The sequence below is a fragment of the Lathyrus oleraceus genome, chromosome 4, assembly GCF_024323335.1.
Source record: "Lathyrus oleraceus cultivar Zhongwan6 chromosome 4, CAAS_Psat_ZW6_1.0, whole genome shotgun sequence".
NCBI lineage: Eukaryota > Viridiplantae > Streptophyta > Magnoliopsida > Fabales > Fabaceae > Lathyrus > Lathyrus oleraceus.
In genome coordinates, this window is record NC_066582.1 from 351,704,533 (window position 1) to 351,726,268 (window position 21,736).

The 21,736-nt window shown below is 32.4% G+C and overlaps 1 protein-coding gene across 1 annotated transcript; it reads right to left on the reverse strand.

Moving 5' to 3' along the window:
* Positions 1–8,879: 8,879 nt before the first annotated feature.
* LOC127075447 (pentatricopeptide repeat-containing protein At4g21705, mitochondrial) lies at positions 8,880–11,492 on the reverse strand. The gene is made up of 2 exons (XM_051016906.1): positions 11,129–11,492; positions 8,880–10,224 (listed from the first exon to the last, which is right to left on the reverse strand). The coding sequence occupies exons 1-2, from the start codon at positions 11,387–11,389 to the stop codon at positions 8,995–8,997; spliced, it is 1,491 nt and encodes a 496-aa protein (XP_050872863.1). The 5' UTR covers positions 11,390–11,492; the 3' UTR covers positions 8,880–8,994.
* Positions 11,493–21,736: the final 10,244 nt, after the last annotated feature.

The window sequence follows — 21,736 nt, forward strand, 5'->3', positions numbered from 1 at the left end:
GTTTTCCTCAGGTGGTATGAGTTTGGAGCATACACGTTGGCAAATTGGAATGTTTTGATTGGTTGGATTTAAATTGGATCTTGTGTTTGGCTTGCAGCATATTCCACCACGTATCCCAACCTTTGGAGTGTTGGATCCACCACGTCAATTAATGAGGTGTGATCCAACGCTCCGTGTTTTTTCTGATTTTAATTATTTTTATTTTATTATTTTAAATTTCTTTTTCTTTAAAAATTCAGTTGTATGTTTGGTTTGATTCATTTCGATCGCATGGGAGCGAGAAAAAGATAAATTTGATATGTTGAGATATTTTGGTGGATGACGATTACTTGGATAGTCGAGTAAGGAAACTCGTGTCCAAATAGTCTAGGAGAGGAATCGAAGGCTCTAGATCATCTCTCTTTTCATCATGAATTATAAAAGGGTTTGATAATAGTTAAGGTATTTTAAATTGATGATAAATACTCGAATGGTCGAGTAAGAGAACTCATATCCAAGTACTCGGGAAAGGGAATAGAAGGCTCTATACCACTTTCTTTTTCATCTAAGCTGTTATGAAAATACGTTTGTGTATGGTTGATATGTTTGGATAAATGACAAATACTTGAACGGTTGGATAAGGGAACTCATATCCAAGCATTCGAGGAGAGGAATCGAAGGCTCTACGTTATTATGAAAATAGGTTTGACTTAATTGGTTTAGAAAGTTTTTTAGGGAAATGACAATTGTTTGACTAACTGAGTAAGAGAACTCGTATTCAAAGAATTGAGGAGAGGAGTTGAAGGCTTAAGACCATCCCCATTTTCATTTCCAAATGAAGTGGTGGTTAATCATGATTTAGGTATTTTGAATTAATTTGAATCAAAATACTCGATGTTGGATCGAGGTTTGAATGAGTGTTTGCGGAGAAATTGAATTATATTTAGTGAATTAATCATGTAATTGATTAATTAGTAATCGAATAGGTCTCATTGTTAGAAATCCCAAGAGTAAGTTATGTGAGGTTGATGGTGATGCTAAAAGCTATCGACTTACAAAGGTATTTGAAAATGGGCTCGACATTGAATCGAGAATTGTCTGATTTTAGTGGTTTAAAGTGGTTTGGAATCGATGATGAAATTGAATGAAATTGGTCTTGTATTATGAAATGATAGTGGAAGATGATAGTGAACTAAATCGGGCAATTTTTAATTAATAAAGTTAATTGATTAAAGGTCAGTTAAATTGATTAATTAAGTTAATTAAGATTAATTATTGAAATTATTTAATTAAATCAAATAATCCAGTTAATTAAAATTAATTAATCAAAATTAAACTAGTTAAGCAAAATTTTAATTAATTAATTAATTTAATCAAAAGAGAAAGAAATGGGTGATAATGCCGATTTAATAGATTGAATTGAATCGGTCACAATGTGCTCCAGAACTAGTTTGCGCAAAATGACAACATGATTAATGTCATTCGCAAGATCATAACACTGTGAAATGTTCTATCGATGTATTGAAATCTTGGTGGCATAACGACATATAAGTGTCGAATCCACAGTTCAAAGATTCGATTAAAAGATAGAATGAAATAGAATTCTACAACACAAATTTATTTACAAATGGGAGGTGCAAAAATACATAATGGGCTCAAAGTGCTATGAGAAAAGCCCAATTTGTTAATCTTAATTCACTTTTTAATAATGATAATATATAAAATATATAAAAATAAATAGGTAACCAGTACTAACAATAAAAATATAAGCATAGGTTTGACTTTTCAATTCTCCCAAACCAAACTCACACCAGGAAAACATGAATGTCTTTCTTTCTCATCCCTCACATGTTTTCAAATCAAACAGAGTTTTCAAAAAAACTTAAACTCAGGCTTCTTCCTCGATTAACATCTCAATCTAAATAACCATTACATGATAAGTCAACCGGAAAGTACCATAATATCACAATGAATTTGAATCAGGAATTGGATATAAACCTAAAATAGCATACACGAACTCAAAGCGCAAATCACACCGGAAATAACGCATTGTTCATAAAAAGAATCATGATAAAAATGAACACCAACTGTAGACGGAAACGCGATTATGCAATAGCACCGATTCGTTTGTTTAGAATTTTGTTGCGGATGTGGTATCACTGATATCTTATGACTCTATTATGGCTAAGACGAAACCCAAGAACGTGTGTGCGTGACGTTGGCGCTGTTATTGTTGTTCATGACGAGGAAAACGAAACAATTTTGTCATGTTTGTACGGTTCGGAGCTACAATGCAAGAGAGCAAAATCGTTGTTCCTTGGAGTAATATGATTCATGGTGGTGGTGTGGATGTCTCTGGAGGGTTGCGTTTGGAGTGGTTTGAGGTTTGCAAAGTGCAGTGGGTTTTTAATAAATCCAAAGATTCCAATAACACCCCTTGTATCTTTTAAAATGACAACAAATATTAAACTAAATTGAAATCCTATTTCAAAATAAATTTTAATAAGAACAATAAATTGAAATTTTATTTAAATATATTTATTTTCTTTAACACTAACTAAAAGAACAAGAATAAAATGAACAGAAATTGGGTGCGAAAATGTTCGAAAAGTTAAGATAAATGCACTAAAATAATCAGTGTGAAATAAACCTCTCGGAGACATACAAATTTTAATCAGGTTTTGAAATAAATTTTGACCAGTAAAAGGGCTCAGGCTGATAAAAAATGCAACTGAAAATAGTCGTCGAAAAATAAAACGAGCATACCATATTATACTATGCAACCCATAGATCAATAATACTCACATCGGCAAGCTTGATTTTAAAACTTTTTTACCTGCTGATTTTACATGTATTTGTGAAATGATTCAATCAATCTGTCTGTATATTTGAGAATTTATCCTGGACAACATTTTAGGTGTTATTCATGATGAAATGCATGATATATTATGCAGGTGATGCAAACTGAAAATAAAATCGAATTTAGGAAAGTTTTAAAATATCCGGACAAAATTGGGGTACGACAATATGTCGTGAGTAGCCACTGCCCAAGTACCATGACATTTGCTTTGCTTCTCCCTTGAAGCATATATGTAGCAAAAAAAATTGAGATTTAGGTACCCATAGTATTATGGGTCCTTTAAGGTTAGTTCTCACAGGTTTCTTCTTACTTTGTACCTTTTCTTTCATACGATTAGGCTTAGGATCATTCAAGACTTTTGATTTAAAAGTTGGTTGTCTTGAATGGACCTTGGCCTTAGGTTTTGAATCTTTTAGAACCTTAACTCCTGATGTCTTAGGTTCTTGCTTCTTCAGAACCTTTGACTTTAAAGTCTTAGGTTCTGGTTTCTTCAAAACCTTTGACTCAATAGTTTTAGGTTCTGACTAGTTCAGAACCTTTGCATTCTTGGCAGCAGGTACAAAATAAGAGTCAAGCCCTTTTGAGAAGATCTTGAAGAAGAAGGATTTTTTGGTTTACTCAAGGTTTCAAACCTTGGATTAAAAGTTTTTTGTGAGTAACCAAAACCTTCCCCTTTGCTCGTACTTACACCATAGATCGTGGATGCAAGTTTAGTTCTATAGAATCCAATTATAATAAAATCTTGAAGATCCATTTCATGCTCATCAAGGGGTTTATTAGACACTACTTTTACTAGAGCAATATGATCTTTCTCTAGGGTTTCATATTGCTTCAAGAGATCATATTGCTTTTTCAATATTTTCACGTGTTGAGCCTTCTCTTGACACCTTTCCATGAGATCTTGAAAGAAAGTAACTAAATCAGAATGAGATAGTTTAGAAAAAACCTCATCCTCTTCCTCAGACTCTGATCCAGAATTTGAGTCATATTATGCTTTAGAAGATGTAAAAGCCATCAAAGCAAGGCTAGTTTGCTCCTAATCCTTTTCAGAGCCCTCTTCATTGTCAAGTTCATACCATGTTGCCATGAGACTCTTCTTGAAGTTGTTTATTAAGCTATCCTTCTGAAATTTTCGCTTCTTTGAGTTGTCCTTTTGTAGTTTTGGACATTTAACAATGAAGTGACCAGGCTTCTTGCAGTTGAAGTATCCCTTCTGATCATCCTTCTTTTCTCTGGAGCTAGATCCTCTCAAACCAGTGCTTCTTCCAGAGAATCTCTTATTCTTCTTTGCCAGATACTGAAACCTTTTAATGGTAAAGGCCATTTCCTCATCATATGAGTTGTCTTCAGAACCTTTTACATGAGAAGCTTCTTCAGACTCCCATACTTCAAAAATGCACATCATATCCTTCCTTGTAAATGAGTAACACAAAGAACAATGAATAATTTTTCATAGATCAGTGATTGAGAATATGAGAAGATGTATACCAAAAGTAAAAAAAATTATGGATTTTGCAAAACCTCGTATAACCCACAACCATAGAACCTGCGACATTCATTCTGAGATGTCCAGGCAGTGACAAGTGGTGAGTCCAACATACAATAATATTACATCCTTCTTCTCCTAGAATGATAGAGATTGCTTGAGATGCTAAATGATTCAGATGCCATAAAATGAGTTAAGAAGAATATGTAATGGTGAAATTGAATTACAAAGAAGAAGATGCAATGGAGAAATTAAATTAAGAATAAGAAATTGCAGTGGAAGCTAAAACTGGAAAAGAGAACCCTAAACAATATAATGAAGAAGACGATGTTCCATTTTCCTTTAAATGATCCACCTTTTTATAATATAAAAATCATTGAACAATTACTTTTAATTATAAAAATGACTTGGAAAAATAAAAATGAAAAAAATGCCACATATTAAAAAAAAGTGACAGCTCAATGTTTTTTGGATGAAAATTGGGGATGAGGGACCAAAACTGTTTAAAAACAAAATAGAGGGGCTAATTTCGCGAGTTGAGTAAAACAGGGGGACCAAAATGCTAATTTAGCCAAATTGAAACATAGTCAAAAAGATATTTTTTAATAGAAAATATATCTTAAAAATATTTTTTATGAAAAACTATTCAAAATAGTTTCAAATTTAAGTGATTTTTTAAAATTATGATATAAAAAAAGTTATACTAAAAGATAAAATACCTAAAATAATATTTTCTAAATAACTTTTTAAACCAAATTTTTATTTTAAGTTTTTAATAATACCCTGTAAATAAAAATATATATAATGAGTTACTGTGATATTTGTAGACATTTTGATTTGTAATTTAAGACATTGTTCATATGAATATATATTAATTAGTGGAAATATTGAGTTACTGTGATATTTGTGTTTAAGTAATGTACTTATGTTTTCATGTTTATATGAATGATAAAATGAATTTTGTGTATGATAATTAGATTTATGTGTATAAAAGGTTATTTGAACTGGTTTGATTTGATTTATGATAGTTTTAGAGGTTCGTCAAGATTTTAATATTCAAACACGCCATGCGTATAAAACATGTTGATTATTCCTTAATGTATGAATTGAGTCAGGGTTTGTCTAGATATTACTATCCGAACACACCCTAAAATGTATTTAATAGAAAAATATCCTAATTTTTATAAATGCATCACTCTTTGCAAATAATTGAATATACAAACTAAAACACATCAAAATCAGTGACACCACCTAAATTTATGGGAAATTCAACATAAGACTTTTTCAATTTGATTCCTTTTCAATATCATTCAATTGGTCAAACTCATCCATCCAAACCAAAAAAAGAAATTTTCACTGAGTTGCTTAGTCTTTTGCATGTTCTCTGTATTCTATAGATGTTTGTGGTAGAGGACATCCAAACTTTAAGTAAACTCGTACAAAATGCATTATTTTTTAAATTCATCCAATACATATAATCCAATCATAATGATATTTTGGTGTCCCACCCTATAGAGGGAAGAGTTTCAGAGAAACCATGCCTTGTAAACTCAACAAAAACTTTGTCGCATTCACTTGTTACAAGATGACCAATTTTAGGGAATATATATCAACTTTTTATTTGGTGTTGAAAAACCAATTTTATCAAGAATCAGAGCTTCTAGAATATCATCAGATCATTTTTTATTCTCGTATAATCTCATGTAATCTTCCTTATGAGAAATTAACTCTTTAATAAGACTATGATAGACAAATGTATGATTATCCTCCCCTTCCCTATTAAGTTTAAAACAATGTGAAATTCACAGTTATCATCACATTAAACATCTACAATCTTGTCAATGTATTTTTACATAAAAAATGTATCTCCTCAATGTATTTTGTTTTTGATAAAGGTGGAGTATGTGATGATTTGTTGACGCAAGCATCCTTAGTAGGATTTTTTTTACTGTAAAAGAGGAGAATCCAAATAAAGTGAGTCAACATACTCAAAGAATGACGACGATCTCTTGGTAGAATTATCACTTGTAATCGATTTGACCTTCTTTGGAGCACACCCTTAATTTTTACCGATTCCACATATGGTTTTTTATAAATAAAAAATTAGATAGGCTATCTTGCACATTGGTTCTTTCATGTGTAACTTCATCTTATAATCAACTTTCATAAATCATTCTTAGATCACTTCCCATCTTGTCATGTTTATCACACCATCATCATCAAACCAAAGTTTTTTTCAACGTGTGTTTACCTCATTCATACATATAACTCTATTGAGCTTCATCTTCTTGGACATTACCCAAACACATGGAAGACCTTATATTTTTTTAAATATATAACCATACTTAGAGCTATATGAACTAGTTTTATATGCTCACAACTTCGTGATAAATAAAATTTAATCTCGTATGAGATACATTACCACTCAACCGTGAATACAAATTTTTGTACTTAAATTTATCTTATGATACTTTGATAAAATGATTTTTATATCTCATTGTGTTGCAGAACAATTATATTCATTGGTTTCTAACCCTTACAAAAATCATGTTTACGATCTTCTAACCACTTTTTCAATATATCATGGCTAGATTCAACACTACTTGTTGAGTGTTGCTGAGATATCTAACATAAACAGTCTATACATAAACTATTTTCACCTAATCTAATATTATTAGTTTTAATATATTTCAAAAAGTTTTAATATATTTGAAAAAAATCTAAATATTTCATGCTCAACTTTTAAATTGCATGACATAATCAAGACGTGACTCTTCTCTAAAAAATGAGTATAATATTCCACGCATCTACTATAGATTCTATCTATAATATTTATGTAGATTTAACGATTTCCCATCATTTTTCTCTTTACATTTTACATGATTCAAATATTCACGTTGCACATTAGACATAAAACACTATTCTATGAATAATCCATTGCACTTTAACCATAGACCCAAAAAGTATTTTCATCCTTTCATGTAACACCTATAAAATTTATTCTCTTTTTATACTATTTCCTTTATTGTATTTTAAAATTGAATATATATTTTATTTTAAATGCTCGTAACTAGTTTACATACATCATTTTCCCCTAACAAATAAGTAAATAAAAATACAATACCATGGAATAGACATTAAAGAAACATTAATTCCTAAGAACTAATATTACCGTGTGGAAAAAAATCGATTATTCATAACCAAATTGATATCCAAATTATTCCACTTTTAAAGAATCAAAACGAATATTAAAATAAAAATTTGAGTATCTATTTTGTTATCCAAATATAAACCGTTATCAATTATAAAAATTTGATTCAGTTATTAGTTATCCAAATTTTACTTAAATTTTTATATTTGTCTCTTTTCATTTTTTATCACATTATAATTAATTTTATATTTTAAATATTTTAAAATTTCATAAAGAAATTCTTTTAAAAATAAAATTCAGAATTTTTTTTTACGAAAAATATTATATTCAGAAAAGAAAAAATTATATTTGATATAATTTTTTTTCAAATAAAATTATTATTTTCTTCTAAATAAAAATATATATATTTTTTAGCAAAAATATTTTGTACTTTTCTCAGTAAAAAAATTTAGATTTTTTTTAAATAATTTTTTTTGCTAATTATTTTAATTTTTAAAAAGGTTATTTTTTCAAATTTTTAGAATAAAAAAAACTTTTATTTTCAGAAAAAAATAATTTTTTATTATTTTAGAATAAAAATTATTTTTTATTTTCAATTTTTTTTTATTTCTGATTTCCATTTTTTTAAAATAAATATTTTTCAGTTAGTTTTATTTTTTGAAATAACTTTTTTTAAGAGTTTTTTTATCGTCAATTTTATTTTCATTTTCAGAAAATAATTTTATTATTTTCTATTTTTTTTCTAAAAAAATTGTTTTTTTGTATGTTTTTTAAATTTTAAAAGAAAAAATATTTTAAAATCTTATAAAATTTGTTTATGTTTTTAAATTTAAAAATTAATATTAATTTAAAGAAAATAAAATTTAAATTAAATTAAATAATTTTGATTAAAATCAAAATCCATTTAAAACCGATTATTAACCAAACTGATCCAAACATAAACCAATTTTAAAAAAATAAGCTGGTTTTTTAAAGTGGTTTTAAAAACCAAACTAGTCCGTATAAATTTAAATATTTATAATATTTTACATTCATTCAACCCCTCATTTATTTTTCTTTATCCCCTTCTTTCTATCACATTGTCAAGATATCGTGTCTATTAAACTACTTTCTTTTTCTTTATTTTATATGATGCAAACAAAGTTTTAGGCGTTCAAACATAATTTGTCTATATTTAAAAACTTAGGTAGTAGTATGTTTGAAAGAACATACACAACTAAAATGAATAAATTCTTATGTATGCTGATGAACCATTGTTATAGGTGGTCTATGATATGCCATGTCCTGATTCTCTATCACACATTGTTACCTAATTCACCATTTTACAAAAAAGTAGATACAACTATAACCTTGTATGCATAGCAGCACTAGCTTATAGTGATAAATGCAGATTTAAATAGATCTAACACAAAATGCCAATCTAGTATAATTCAGGCCATGTACTACATTCATCATCAACACCGATTAAACATGATAGTCAGAAATAAAACTGGAGAGAAAAAGAAATCAATATTATTGCTATCTTGAGTTAAGAATTTCCCTAAACTCATCATCAAGCTCTATATTATCAACTGCCATACTCTCTAAAATCTTATCAACCTCTCTCCCACATCTAACATACATCTTGATCAAGAACAGATACATATCCCTATCCATTGAAGTCACATTCTTCACTGAATTCACAAAATCTTCTACTTCATCTATCTCTCTGTTACTGGTAGCCCAACTCAATATGCTTGAAATAACATCCCTTTTTGGTCTCCAACCTTTATTTTTGGGTTGTACGGCCACAGCTTCTTTCATGTACTGAAACGCCTTCTCCATGTTCCCCTTGTCAACTAATCCAGCAGCAATGATAGCCCAACTGTTAGGAATAGGATTCTTCCCTTTCTCAACCATGCTTTGCAGCATTGTTTCCGCTTTTTCAATCAACCCATTCTTGGAATAACCAATCAAGAGGATGTTTGGAACCCTGAAATCATAAAAATTACCAGATAACTCCCACTCTCCAAGTAATTTTTCAGTTTCATCAAGGTCACCCAGCTTCACCAAAGAACCCAGCATGGTTATATATTCCCTGTTAAGTTGCTTTTTACAATTCTCTTTCTGAAGTTTCCATAATCTCATCATTGCATTTTTGTTTCCAAGACTTGCATACTGTGAAATCAGATAATTGTATGCAATTGTGTCGCGTTTGTCTGCTTTTTCCTCGCATTTCTTCAAGTAGATCAAAGCTTTCTCTTTCAGATCTGCTTTGATGTAATAGTTAGCCACCATAGAGTATGTGATCCAATCTGATCCAACGTGGCTTTGCTGTTCCATTTCTTCCAACAGTTTCTCCATACTCATAAGATCTGATCGAGCACCGTAAGAGTTTATGCCAAGCCTATAACTGAAAGTGTCGGGAGAAACACCGTCCTTTTTCATCAATGCCAAAACACCAGGGACTTTCTCATATTGCTCAGTTTGCAAGTAAAGACACATAATATTATTGTAATTGAGAACAGAAACAAAACCCATATCCTTTATTTTCTGCATCAGAGAGAGTGACTTATCAACTAATCCTTCTCTTGCATAACAGTTCAAAAGAGCACCATAAGCCTTTTCAGTTTTATCTTCATCATTTAAATTCTGAAAATAGTTCTCCGCACTATCCAGTCCACGAACTTTGCCAATAAGATTTAGTTGCACGGCATGGTCAGTTGCTGAAATCGGGCATAGCCCTTTGCTACTCATCCATTCAGAAACCTGAACTTATCAACATTAAAGATATGTCAGTGATTACCTCAGAACCTGGACAAACCAAACGACTTTAAGAAAGACACAAAAAATAGGAATTCAACCAAATTATATAGGGTATACATGGTTCAACGGAGAAGGAATTTTAATGGAAGAGAGAGAGAATTGGAGAGTGGGCAGGGAACTTAAAATGTATTTCGTGATTTGTTGAGGGGAGATTTTAATGGATGATAAGTGTAAAATTACAGTGTTCACCCTTGTTACCTTGAAATATTTAAAATCACATTAAAAGAAAGGGACATTTAGGCCTAAATCTAAAACAATATTCTCTTCCCTTCAAAGCCTCCACTTTTGGAGGTGAGCTAAAATTGGCTCACCAAAGATTTTGCCCCCCTCCCTTTTCCTCTCATCTCTCCGAAAAGTTGAAAAAAACTAAAATTTAAAATAATCACTTCATTTCCTTCCTTCCCATCTCATCCATTCCCCTCAAACCAAACAAAAACCCTAAAGTAAAGACTTATTTTATTTTATTTAGTCATGACCAATTTTGGTTGTTAGAGAAAAAATGTGGTGTCTAATTTAGTTCCTCAAAACAAAAAAGTAAAGTGAGTCCCTTAACTTGGGAGACATTAAGGCCATGTTTTTGTTAAACAGCTTAATCTGTATCTTATAGCATACATGTTTATCATATAAGCGCTTATGAATTTCATAAGCTATTTCTATTTTCTATACACAAGATAAAATAAAGTCAAATTGAACATGTCATAAGCTGTTTTCATATCTTCTCCTAAACATTTCACATGTGTTTATGACAGTAGATAAGCTCAAATAAGTCGACCTAAATAGACTCTCTTAAATTGAAGCATGAATCAACTAGTAAAAAAAAACTAATTATGAGGTAAAGAAATAGGACCTGGAGTGCTTGATTGAAGCGTTTGCTAGAGCGGAGGGTTCTGATGATGCGATGAAGCTGTTGGTAATCGAGAGGGTTACCTTCTTGGAGCCAGTTTTCGAGAATGGAGGAAATGCTGATGGAAGGGTCACCGAGTGGGCTTATTCTGGAGAAGAGGTTTTTACGGTTTGTGACTGTGGAACAGTAGGGTCTACAGAGTAGAAAAGTTGACGTTAAGTTACGAGACTTTTGAAGGATAGCTGAAAACGGTGTCGACGCCATTGTCAAGTGCCAACTGAGTGTGCTTGCAAAGTGTTTGTTAAAACGGCGCGTCCCGGAAAATGAGTACGAGGTTTTAACCTTTCAGACCCCAGTTTTTCATTAATTCCAAAATTGCCCGGATAAAATATATTCATAAATTTTTTTTTTAGTGCACTCAGAATTTCTAATATCATCGTAGGTAGTTTATTCAAAATTGCCGATTTAAATTTATATTAGATTTTTTAAAATTCCAGGTATTTTTGAAACATTATACGTATTTTAAGAAATATTATGTAATATTGGAAATTTTGTTCATACGAAATTTCTAGTAGTGCAAATTTCCAATGATTACAATTTTACTGACAGTTTTGTACGGTTGAGATTGTACCGACCGTTTTTTGTGGTCCAGAATAAATTCAAAATTGTATAAATAGGGGTCATGTGTTGTTAAGAAAAGCATCTTACAATGTTTATTCATTAGTTTTTTTATTAAGGCAGAATTTATTTCAACGGGGTGAAACCTCCTATTGAGTTTCAACTTCTGGAGGGCACTGCATCTCTCGCCGTCTTGAGATTCAAGTTGAATGATATATTGCTTGACACCGAGAATATAAAGGTGAGTAAGATCGAGTCTTGTGCATACTGACTGATACTGATGGAAAGGTGAACTACGACCTATTTGAATTGAAGACCAATGAAGATTTGAAGGTTATGTGTACTGCCTGCGATAATCCGGTAAAAACTTCACCATCTGGGTTTACCAAACCCATGAGGTTATGGATAATAACAATGATCATCTACAGGTGTTATTGGTAATCAACACCAGGTGGAGACGACAACACATCATTGGCATGTCCCCTAGCATCGAAAGACACAACATCATTTGCATAATCAACAGGTGGGATGATGCTATGGTGTGATACAGTAAGGTACCACTTTAAGTAACTATCCTCACATTGTGCATCGTGTTGAACTTTCACTACGATATTTGTAACTCCCGAATTTTTGAGTAATTATTTAATTAAATTTTAAATGTCTTTATCTTAATTTTTTTGATGATAAAGAGAGCTTTATGTGATTTGTTTGGTATTTGTTGGGTTTATTGAGATTTATGAGATTTTTATTTAATTAAAATAATAGAAAAATATGAAATATTGAGATATGGGGTGGAAAATAGTATTTTTTTCTGAAATTGGTGGGTTAATGGATGAGTTACGAATAATTGAGGGAAAATTGTGAATAAAATAAAATAATTTAAATTATTAGGTTAAATAAATAGTTAAGTGATGGGAGTGGATAATTTTGGTCAGATACGTAAAAAAATTGGAAAAGGGAAAAAGAGACAAGGAAAACCTAAAAGAGAGTTATAGGAAGGAGAATGCATCACCAAATTTTGAATTACTGCTGACAATTAAGGTAAAGCGGATTACTCTAATATTGGTGTCAATTGCATGAAGAGTAGAGAGGGATCATCACCATCCTCTAGGTTTTCTCATCTTTTCCACCATTGTTGATGCTTATGTGTTTTTGGGAAAAGGACGTGTGAGTTCTGTTATGATTGTTCTGAAATATATGAAATTCATATTCTATTTTGTGCAAGAAATTATACATGATATGATGATATATATTTGAATGTTGTTTTTCATTTTAGTATGAATTGGTATCATGAACATGATGTTTGGTTCTGATTTGATGAGGTTTTTGTTTAATATGATATGGATGATCAATTTGGGTGATTCGGGGTTGAAATCGAAGCTTTGGGAAAGCTCCAAAAGCAATAAACGCAGTTCTACACAACAGTGACAGGCCTTAACAGCATGATGGGTTATCCATCATGCAGCTGGGAGAGCTGACGTACGTCAGCATGGTGACGGGGTGATCGCATGGTACTCGAGACGGGATTTTGGCCCAGGCATCAGCAAAATGATGATTGTGTGTGTGTGTGTGTGTGAGAGAGAGAGAGAGAGAGAGAGAGAGAGAGAGAGAGAGAGAGAAGGGCGACGACTGTCATCCTGGTGACGGGTTAACCGTCAGACCTTGCAGTTGACCGGTTCTGATCGGTGGACTTTATTTTTTGAGTTGTTTCTGATGGGGGTAACTATTTACTATTGTTTGGTGAGTTGGGGAGAGGTTTCATGGTGAAATCATTTGTTGGTGATGTATTGTTGCGTATTAATATGTTTATATGTATATTGGTGATGTTATCATACGATGTTGAATTATGGTGAATAAAGGGGTTCGAATAAGAATTATTGGTGATGATTTTCATATTACATTGTTGTGGCATTTTCATGCATCATGTATATCCGAGATATGGATTGGTGATGGGACTAAATCAGTAATATATTTTTGATGTTCAAATATTGGTGATGGGATTGTTCAGTAACATAACTCTGACATCCAATTGGTGAGTAGGTCGGTACCACATCAACGACGCCGAAAACTTGATATTTTCTTAGTAAGTGTAACGATAGTAGCGTAGTAATAAAATATCGAATCCACATGGACTATTTTTTAACAAGACAAAAAGTGTGGAATACGTAGAAAACTAGTAAATGGGGGGGGGGGGGGGGATTTTCAAGTTCAAATGCGAAAATAAAACAAAGTGTTCAGACAAAATTATGAAAGCGACCGGGTTGTGTATGTCGCTCCCGGGATTTTCAAAATCCACAGTACAAATGTTGAAAAAGGCGTAGAAGAAAATAAACAACAGAGCCGCCACCAATATAATTAATCCTAAGCAGCAAAGGAAACACTGAATAAACCTGAAAAAGGGAATCTGATGGTCTCACGACCAAGAGATAGGGTAAGGGAGTCGATTACGCGAGGGGAATGTATTAGCACCCTGTAAGACCCCAATTTTGACCCTAATATCCCTCATGTTATCTCATCATATGCATTGGCATTGGGATCACACTTTGGCATCCTCCTAACCCCTCATTTATTGGGTTTGCATTGGGAGAGATCACCAAGCACATTTTGATTGTATCATACTTTGTCTTTCATTATTTACTAACCAAAAATACAAAAAATATGTCCATCTATAGTTTGTTGCTTTTGTAGGTAGTGTTTGTGCTCACCTATGCTCCATCAAGTTCATATCTAGGGTTTGAGACCCTTAATACAAGGAGATCAATCAAGAAATGGTTCACATTGGTTCTAGACATCATATATGGATCCCTATGGTCTTCACATACCATTTTTATCAAGAATACATCAAGAGTTCGAAGTTTGTTTGCCTTGGAAACCCTAATTCATCTTGGTATCTTGTGTGACTTCTTCGACAAGTTCCTTCAACAATTGATCAAATATTTAAAGGGATACTTCATATTACATCATCTTACACATATATGATCCTCCATGAGTCCCAAAAATCAAGATAATGTCAAGCTAGCAAGATGGTTCATGGTGGTTGACTAGAGAAAGTCAACTAGTCAAAACTAGGGTTCCTTAGACCCTATCTCCTACAATTTTTTTCATATGAAAATGCTTCCAAGATAAAAGTTACTCAAAATGACATTATGAACAACTTTAATGTTGAAGTAAAGAGCTAATTTTGGTTGTAAGGTCATTTTTTATGGTGAAAGATTATAGGTCATTTTGTCTGAACCCTAGCTAGGAGATCAACTTCCCAAGACCATAACTTGCTCAATTTTTAAGATATGAACGCCATTCAAATTCCATGATCAAATTCAAGATGTATAATTAAATGTTTAAGTTTGGATGAAGTTCAAATTCAACTTGAAAATTCATGTGCCAAGAGGAAACATTATAGGTCATTTTGGGCCACTACCATTAAACAAGTGATTTTCCACAACTTCTAAAATGCATAACTCCTTCATGCCGAATCCAAATGAGGTCAAATTGGTTACCATATTTAAGAGTTTTGAGATAGATACAACTTTGATGAAGGGACCTTTTCCATTTGAAGTCCATAGAAAATGTTATTCAAGGTGGAAGAAGTGAACATTTGACTTGGTACTTAGAAAATTTTCAAATATGTTTGATTTTCCAAACCCCCACCTCAAAATTCATCATGATCCAAGCTTCAAATAGAAAAGTGTTCAACATGAAAGTTGTTCCCCTTGATCTCACCTTTCCAAGAAATCCAAAATAATCTCATTTGGATTAATATTGAAGGACTTGCACATGGGTGTAATGTGTGGTATCATTTGGAAGAATTTCATGATCCAAGTCAATTCAACATTGCATGGCTTAATGCAACACTTTCAGCATGACCTATGTACGATTTTTGACCTTTGTAAATGATTATTTAGGCTTTGCACACGCCCATGCTAGCTCATGAAGGAACTTGCTATTTTTGAACATTCAAGTGGAAGTGTGTGAAAATCAATTGCCAAGGCTGTAAATAGAAGTGCATTGTGATCAGAACTCCATCAATACCTTGCCCAAACTTTGCCATACCAAGCCAAACCCTCCATTCCATATAATTTTTGAAGGTTTCTTTTGAAATCGAGCTTGAACTTCATCTTCTATTTGGAAGTTCAAACTCCAAAAATTCATTCCCCTTTTCATCTCAATTGGTTTCTGCAAGCAAGAGGAAGAGGAAGCAAGCAAATCCAGATCAAGATCAAGTGAATTTGAAGCAACTCGAAGGTGATTTTTCAGAAACCTCATCTCTTCAATTCTCTCTTAAATCTTCATTATTCTTTGTGATTTTTAGTTGGCTGAAGTCCTACCAATGTAGGCAACAAGATTGGGTTGCTCTGAGGTCAAATCGAAGCAACTCACTTCATGATCCTCAAAATTCAAATTCATGTATCTTTTCATATAATTGGAATTGGAGAAAATTGAGGCCAGATTCGTGCTCCTGAGCATTTTTCCTTCAAATTAGTGTATTCACTTTTCATTTTTCATGAAGTTTTAATTGGACCAGTCTGATGGGTCTCACTGGAGAAGATAACCAGAGCTAGGGCTCTGGTGATGTGTTGGCTTGACCTGAGCCATTTGATCCTTGTCCAACGTTTTAATCTTGTCCATTCAAACTGATTACCACATGTACACACGCGCTAACTTTAGAACACCATGAACATGATGCGCATGGCCATCAGATCTGCCACCTCAATTAATGAGGGAGATCTGATGACCCTTGTTTTTTCATAGTTTCATATTTTTCATTTAATCCATTTATTTTGACTAATTCATATTAATTTCATTTTTAATCCAAAAAATATGAGACTTTCACCAAAAATCTTTAAATATTTTCCTCTTTCATTTTTCGAATTAAAATTATTTTTTTGGTTTAGTTTTGATATTTTTTAAGAATTAATTATTTTTGTGCATATTTTTAATTATTTAAAAATACTTCTGACTTTTCAAAAATCATGATTTTTTTTGTCTAAGGTCCTTTGACCTTCATTGACCTAGAATAAATCTCTTGACCATTTATTTGGTGTTTTGAAGAGGTTTTAGGTTTTGGTTAAATAAATTGAATTTAAATGCATTTTTAATTTAATTTTTAATTGATTAATTGTGTAAAAATTATGTTGAGCTATTTTTATTGACTTATGATGTTTGACTATTTGTTTGGGCCTTGGTCAAGGTTGATTTGACTTTTGTTGAGTTAAAACCATTGGATTTAGGGGATTGGTGAAATGTACATTTCATCTTTCAAAATGAATTAATGATTTTAATTTGATAAAATTCCTCTCATGACCAATCTGTGTTTCTCTCATCTCCCCTCCCTCTTCATCTTCAATCCCATTATTCCCCATCCCTTTAAATGACCAATGAAATCTCAAGATCCTAAGACGAATTGGTTCATCAAAAACCTTATGTTAAATGAACCAATACAAGTATGGATGAGATAGGTCCCTCATTTGATATTTTTCTTTTAGTGTGTGGTATGTTTTAGGAGTTTGGTTCATTATACCAAATCTCTAACATGCATTAGAACCTAAATTTTTATTGCCCCACCTCAGATAGTTGTGACTTCTACATAAGTCCAATTACGATTGCTTAACATAAAGCTAAATTTGACCCTAAAGGAATAACATTGTAGTAAGTGAGATTGTAAGTCTCCCATCTTTCATGGTATTGTGTGGAAACTTGGCTTTTTTTCTTTCCTTTGGAAGATGTCTTAGTTCAAGGATCCATGCTTGTGAATAGATGGTTGAGTGTTCTCCAAAGAATGACTTAATCGGTTGAAAAGCAAAACTCCATTAACATCTAGTTAACTTTAACTAACATTAACTACTATTAACTTTGATTTACCTTCAAGTCATTTACTTTATGCAATTTAATTTCATATCACTTACCATTCATTTCCATTTTCATATCATTTAACTTGTTTATGTTTATGCCATTTTTACTTTACTCATTTGAGCCATATATTGTAATTGTATATATTTGTTTGTATATCTTATTTGTGTCTGTGGTCTTTGGACCTTAAAATACTTAATAAATAACAAAAACCCTAAAAAATGTTTGTGTGGATTGTTGGGTTTGATCTGAACTTTGGACTTAGGATTAGGCAACATTCCATATGCAAAAGGACATGGCCAATGCCAACATTTCTGAGACCAACTATTATGATTTGAGCTTTCATCTGATGCAATTATTGGGATCCACTTGAATTCATCGACTACATGGTTTTGATACAACTGTCATTTTCTTGTGCCTAATGTTTTATTCTGAGTTAATTGAGGAGTATTTCATATGATACATAAGAAGACAAAGAAGACCGCTAGCTATGGAATTGCTTGCTTGGTTGTGGCTATCTTTATTTGATGCATTGATCTTCATATTTCTAATTGCTTGTGGATATTTTCTTAATTCAGATTCCAAAGAGAAAATGGTTTTTCTATATGACATTCTTGTCTGTTGGATTGCCTTCCATTGGTCAGATCTTTTCAACTCTTAACTTTTAATTTTATGCTTAGGTTAGCCTCTTCATCTTCTCCCACTTCTTAAATTTCAAAATCTCTCCCCCTTTTCAAAAACCTTCTTTGCTTGTGATTTCTAAACTTGGACCTTATTTCAGATTAGAAACTTTGGTCTTATGCCATTGCATTTTTAAACTCTTTTCTTGAATCAAACTTGTAAATGAACTTAACCATATTGACTTAAAATTTCAAAAGACAAAAAGAACTAACACTCACCCAAAAATTTGGGCCCTTTGTGCCTATTTTAACTTAAATTTTGATTTAAAGAACCCCATTTATTTTGAAATTGATACCACGAACTACGAGGTTTTGATCCCTCATTTTTATGTTGGTACGTAGGCACAAGTCCGAAGGTCTTGTCAAACACAAAAATATAATCAATGAATTCTTTTCTCATCACCATACTCTATTTTTCTCAAACATCTTTTATACCAAAAACACATATAAACATAAAAAGGGGCTCCCTAGGAGTACCTAGTGTAACAGCCCAATTTTTAGGAATTAATTATTATATTATATTATATTATTATATTATATTTAATTATTTGGAGTGTTAAGTAATTAAGCGGTTGTGAGGTAGTATAATAATGGATTAATTAACTTAATTAGTGTGGGAATTAATTATTTAGTTGATATGAGACATAATTGAATTATTAATTAACTTGGTTGCATAGTGAGTGGTTAATTATTTAAATTTAAATAGAGGTATTTAAATATTAGGTATTATTGGACCTAGTGATTAAATTAGATGATTTAAGCCCACTAGAATACTATTATAAATAGTAAGAGTGAAGGAAGTGAGAATTAGAATTCACTTGAGCACTAAAGGCAATAGGGAAAGAGGAGAGGAAAAGCGAGAGGAGTCAAGGTTTCCATCAAATTGACAAGGTAAGGGGGGAAATTCTTATCATTATGGGTTAGTGTGATTGGGTCAATGGGTAGGAACGTGTTTTAGGTTGAAATCCTTAATTGGCATGGTTTTGGAATTATTAGGTCTTGATAAATACTCTTAAATTGTGATGATTAAATTATGCTAAAACTGTGAATGAATATATAATTGGATAAGTCATAATTTTCTGAACGTGTAGCTTTTTACGGAATCGAAATCGGAGGTCCGGAAGTCCTCCAACGATGAAAAATGCGGGGAAATCTGCATTCTGTTTCGTGTTAGCGCAGGAACAACATTCTGTTTTGCGTTAACCGGTTAACCCAGGGCGTTAACCGGTTAACACTGTTATAATATTGAGAAAATTGAATTCTGTCTTGCGTTAACCGGTTAACCCAGGGCGTTAACCGGTTAACACTGTTAAAAATTACCAAGAAGCGCATTCTGTTTTACGTTAACCGATTAACCCAGGGCGTTAACCAGTTAACACTGTTTGAAAAGTGAAAAATTGATATTTAAATGTTGTGTATGTTTTGGAATGAAATCTATGTGTACATATTTGATGATTGGCCTATATTGGTGAATAATATATTGTATGAATGTGTATGTATACCATTATTGAATTGTGAATGATTTATGGTTATGGATGTGTATATGTAATCGTAATTGATGTGTTGTGATGAATGTGTATATGTACCAATTGTGAGTCATGGTGATATGTGGGATGTTAAGACGGTATGTAGATGGTCTTAATTGCATATGTGTTGGTATGTGTGCATTCATTCATAGCATGATTGACTTCATTGTGGAAGTGGTTAAGCGGTGATCCTTCATTGGAAACAGACGTAGCAGACGTTAATCCTTAAGTGGGATTAGGCGTAGTATTTAAGCGGTGATCCTTCATTGGAAACAGACGTAGCAGACGTTAATCCTTAATGGGGATTAGGCGTAGTATTAAGCGGTGATCCTTCATTGGAAACAGACGTAGGGCTTTGGTCTTGTCCGGATCGGAAGCGTGGCTTGGATTCTAGATATTGAATCGAAAAGCGGTGAAACTTTGAGTTCACATTGAGGTACCACATGCATGGAGTCACATTGTCTTGCATGGAGTCGTCTATAGTTATGTGATCATTGAATGCATGTATTGATGTGGATGCGATGTACGTTTGAAATATGTGAGATGATTGTTGGTTAATATTATTGACGTGATTATACCAAGTGTGATGAATTCTTAAATTGTGTTTTAATTCATTGTGCCTTATTATGCTATTTCATAATGATTTGAATTCTCACCCTTTCTGTTTGAATGTTACCTTTTCATGGGTATCGTGCAGATACTACAGAGTAGTATTGCTGGAGTAGGTGGACGGTAGCTCGCTCAAGAATAGCTGGAGAGTTTCCGTATTTAGTTTGAAATTAGGTAATGAGTCAATGCTTTGGTCATGTAACACTGGGTAGATTAGTGGTATTGAACTCATATCTTATTTTGATATGCTTTACGTCATTAATTGTTTTATTTTATTTGAAGTGATTATTGAGAGATGATCATGGTATGGGACATGGATCATATTATGAATTACATGAGTATTCTCTATTTTCCGCTGCGAACACATATTGCTTGAATATTCATGATGAAATGTGTTATTTTGAATGACCAGGTGTATTGTTGGTTTTTGAAAGTTTTAAGTTTCGAAAACATCAATGTGATGCCCTTTTCTTTATATGCGTGCTTATTTACTCTGATTATATGATAAATAATTTGGGGTAGAAAAAGGGGTGTTACACCTAGGACACTTTTGGTGCTAACACCTTCCCTCTGTGTAACCAACCACATTACTTGTAATCTATGGCATTTTATTAGTTTTGATTTGAAAACTTCTTATCTTTGAGTTTTGTTCGTACTTTTTCCTTTTTCTTTTAAAATAATAAAAGCACGGTGGCGACTCTGGTTTTACTGACGTTAAGTTTATTCATAGCTTAATGGTCATGAATTTACCTCTACAGAAATTAAGTGGCGACTCTGTTGGGGAGTAGTCCTCGGTGGGTTTAGCCTACTTTTTTATGTGTATATATTTGTATATTTGATGTGTGTATACTTGTTTGTGTGATATAATCTGTCTGTTGTGCTTGGTGATCTCTGAGTGGTGAGATAAGTTCTAACCCAAACTTGAGTGCAATTAAGATAGGAGGATGGTATAGTCATGTTCAACTTGTGTGGAGTAGTCCTTAACAAGTTGGCTTGAGACCCATCTACTCAGTGGAGACCCTTTTGGAGTTACTAATGTCACACGAGTTATTTGTGGTTAGGCATTACTTTCTCTAATTTGAGGGCCCGAGAAGCTAAGGGCCGTAGAACATTTAACCCAACTTGGCCTATTTAGGATGTAGTGCGGAGACTGTTCAGGTGTAGACCTGATAACAGTTGTTACGCGATACTACACTCAGACGAGTTTCTCTTGAGAATATTATGGGTTGATGAGTCAGTCATCCTAACCTATAATATTCGATAGATGGAACTAAGACTCTGGGAACTTTTTAGAACATGATCTACAGATTTTTATCCTTAGTACACTCCTT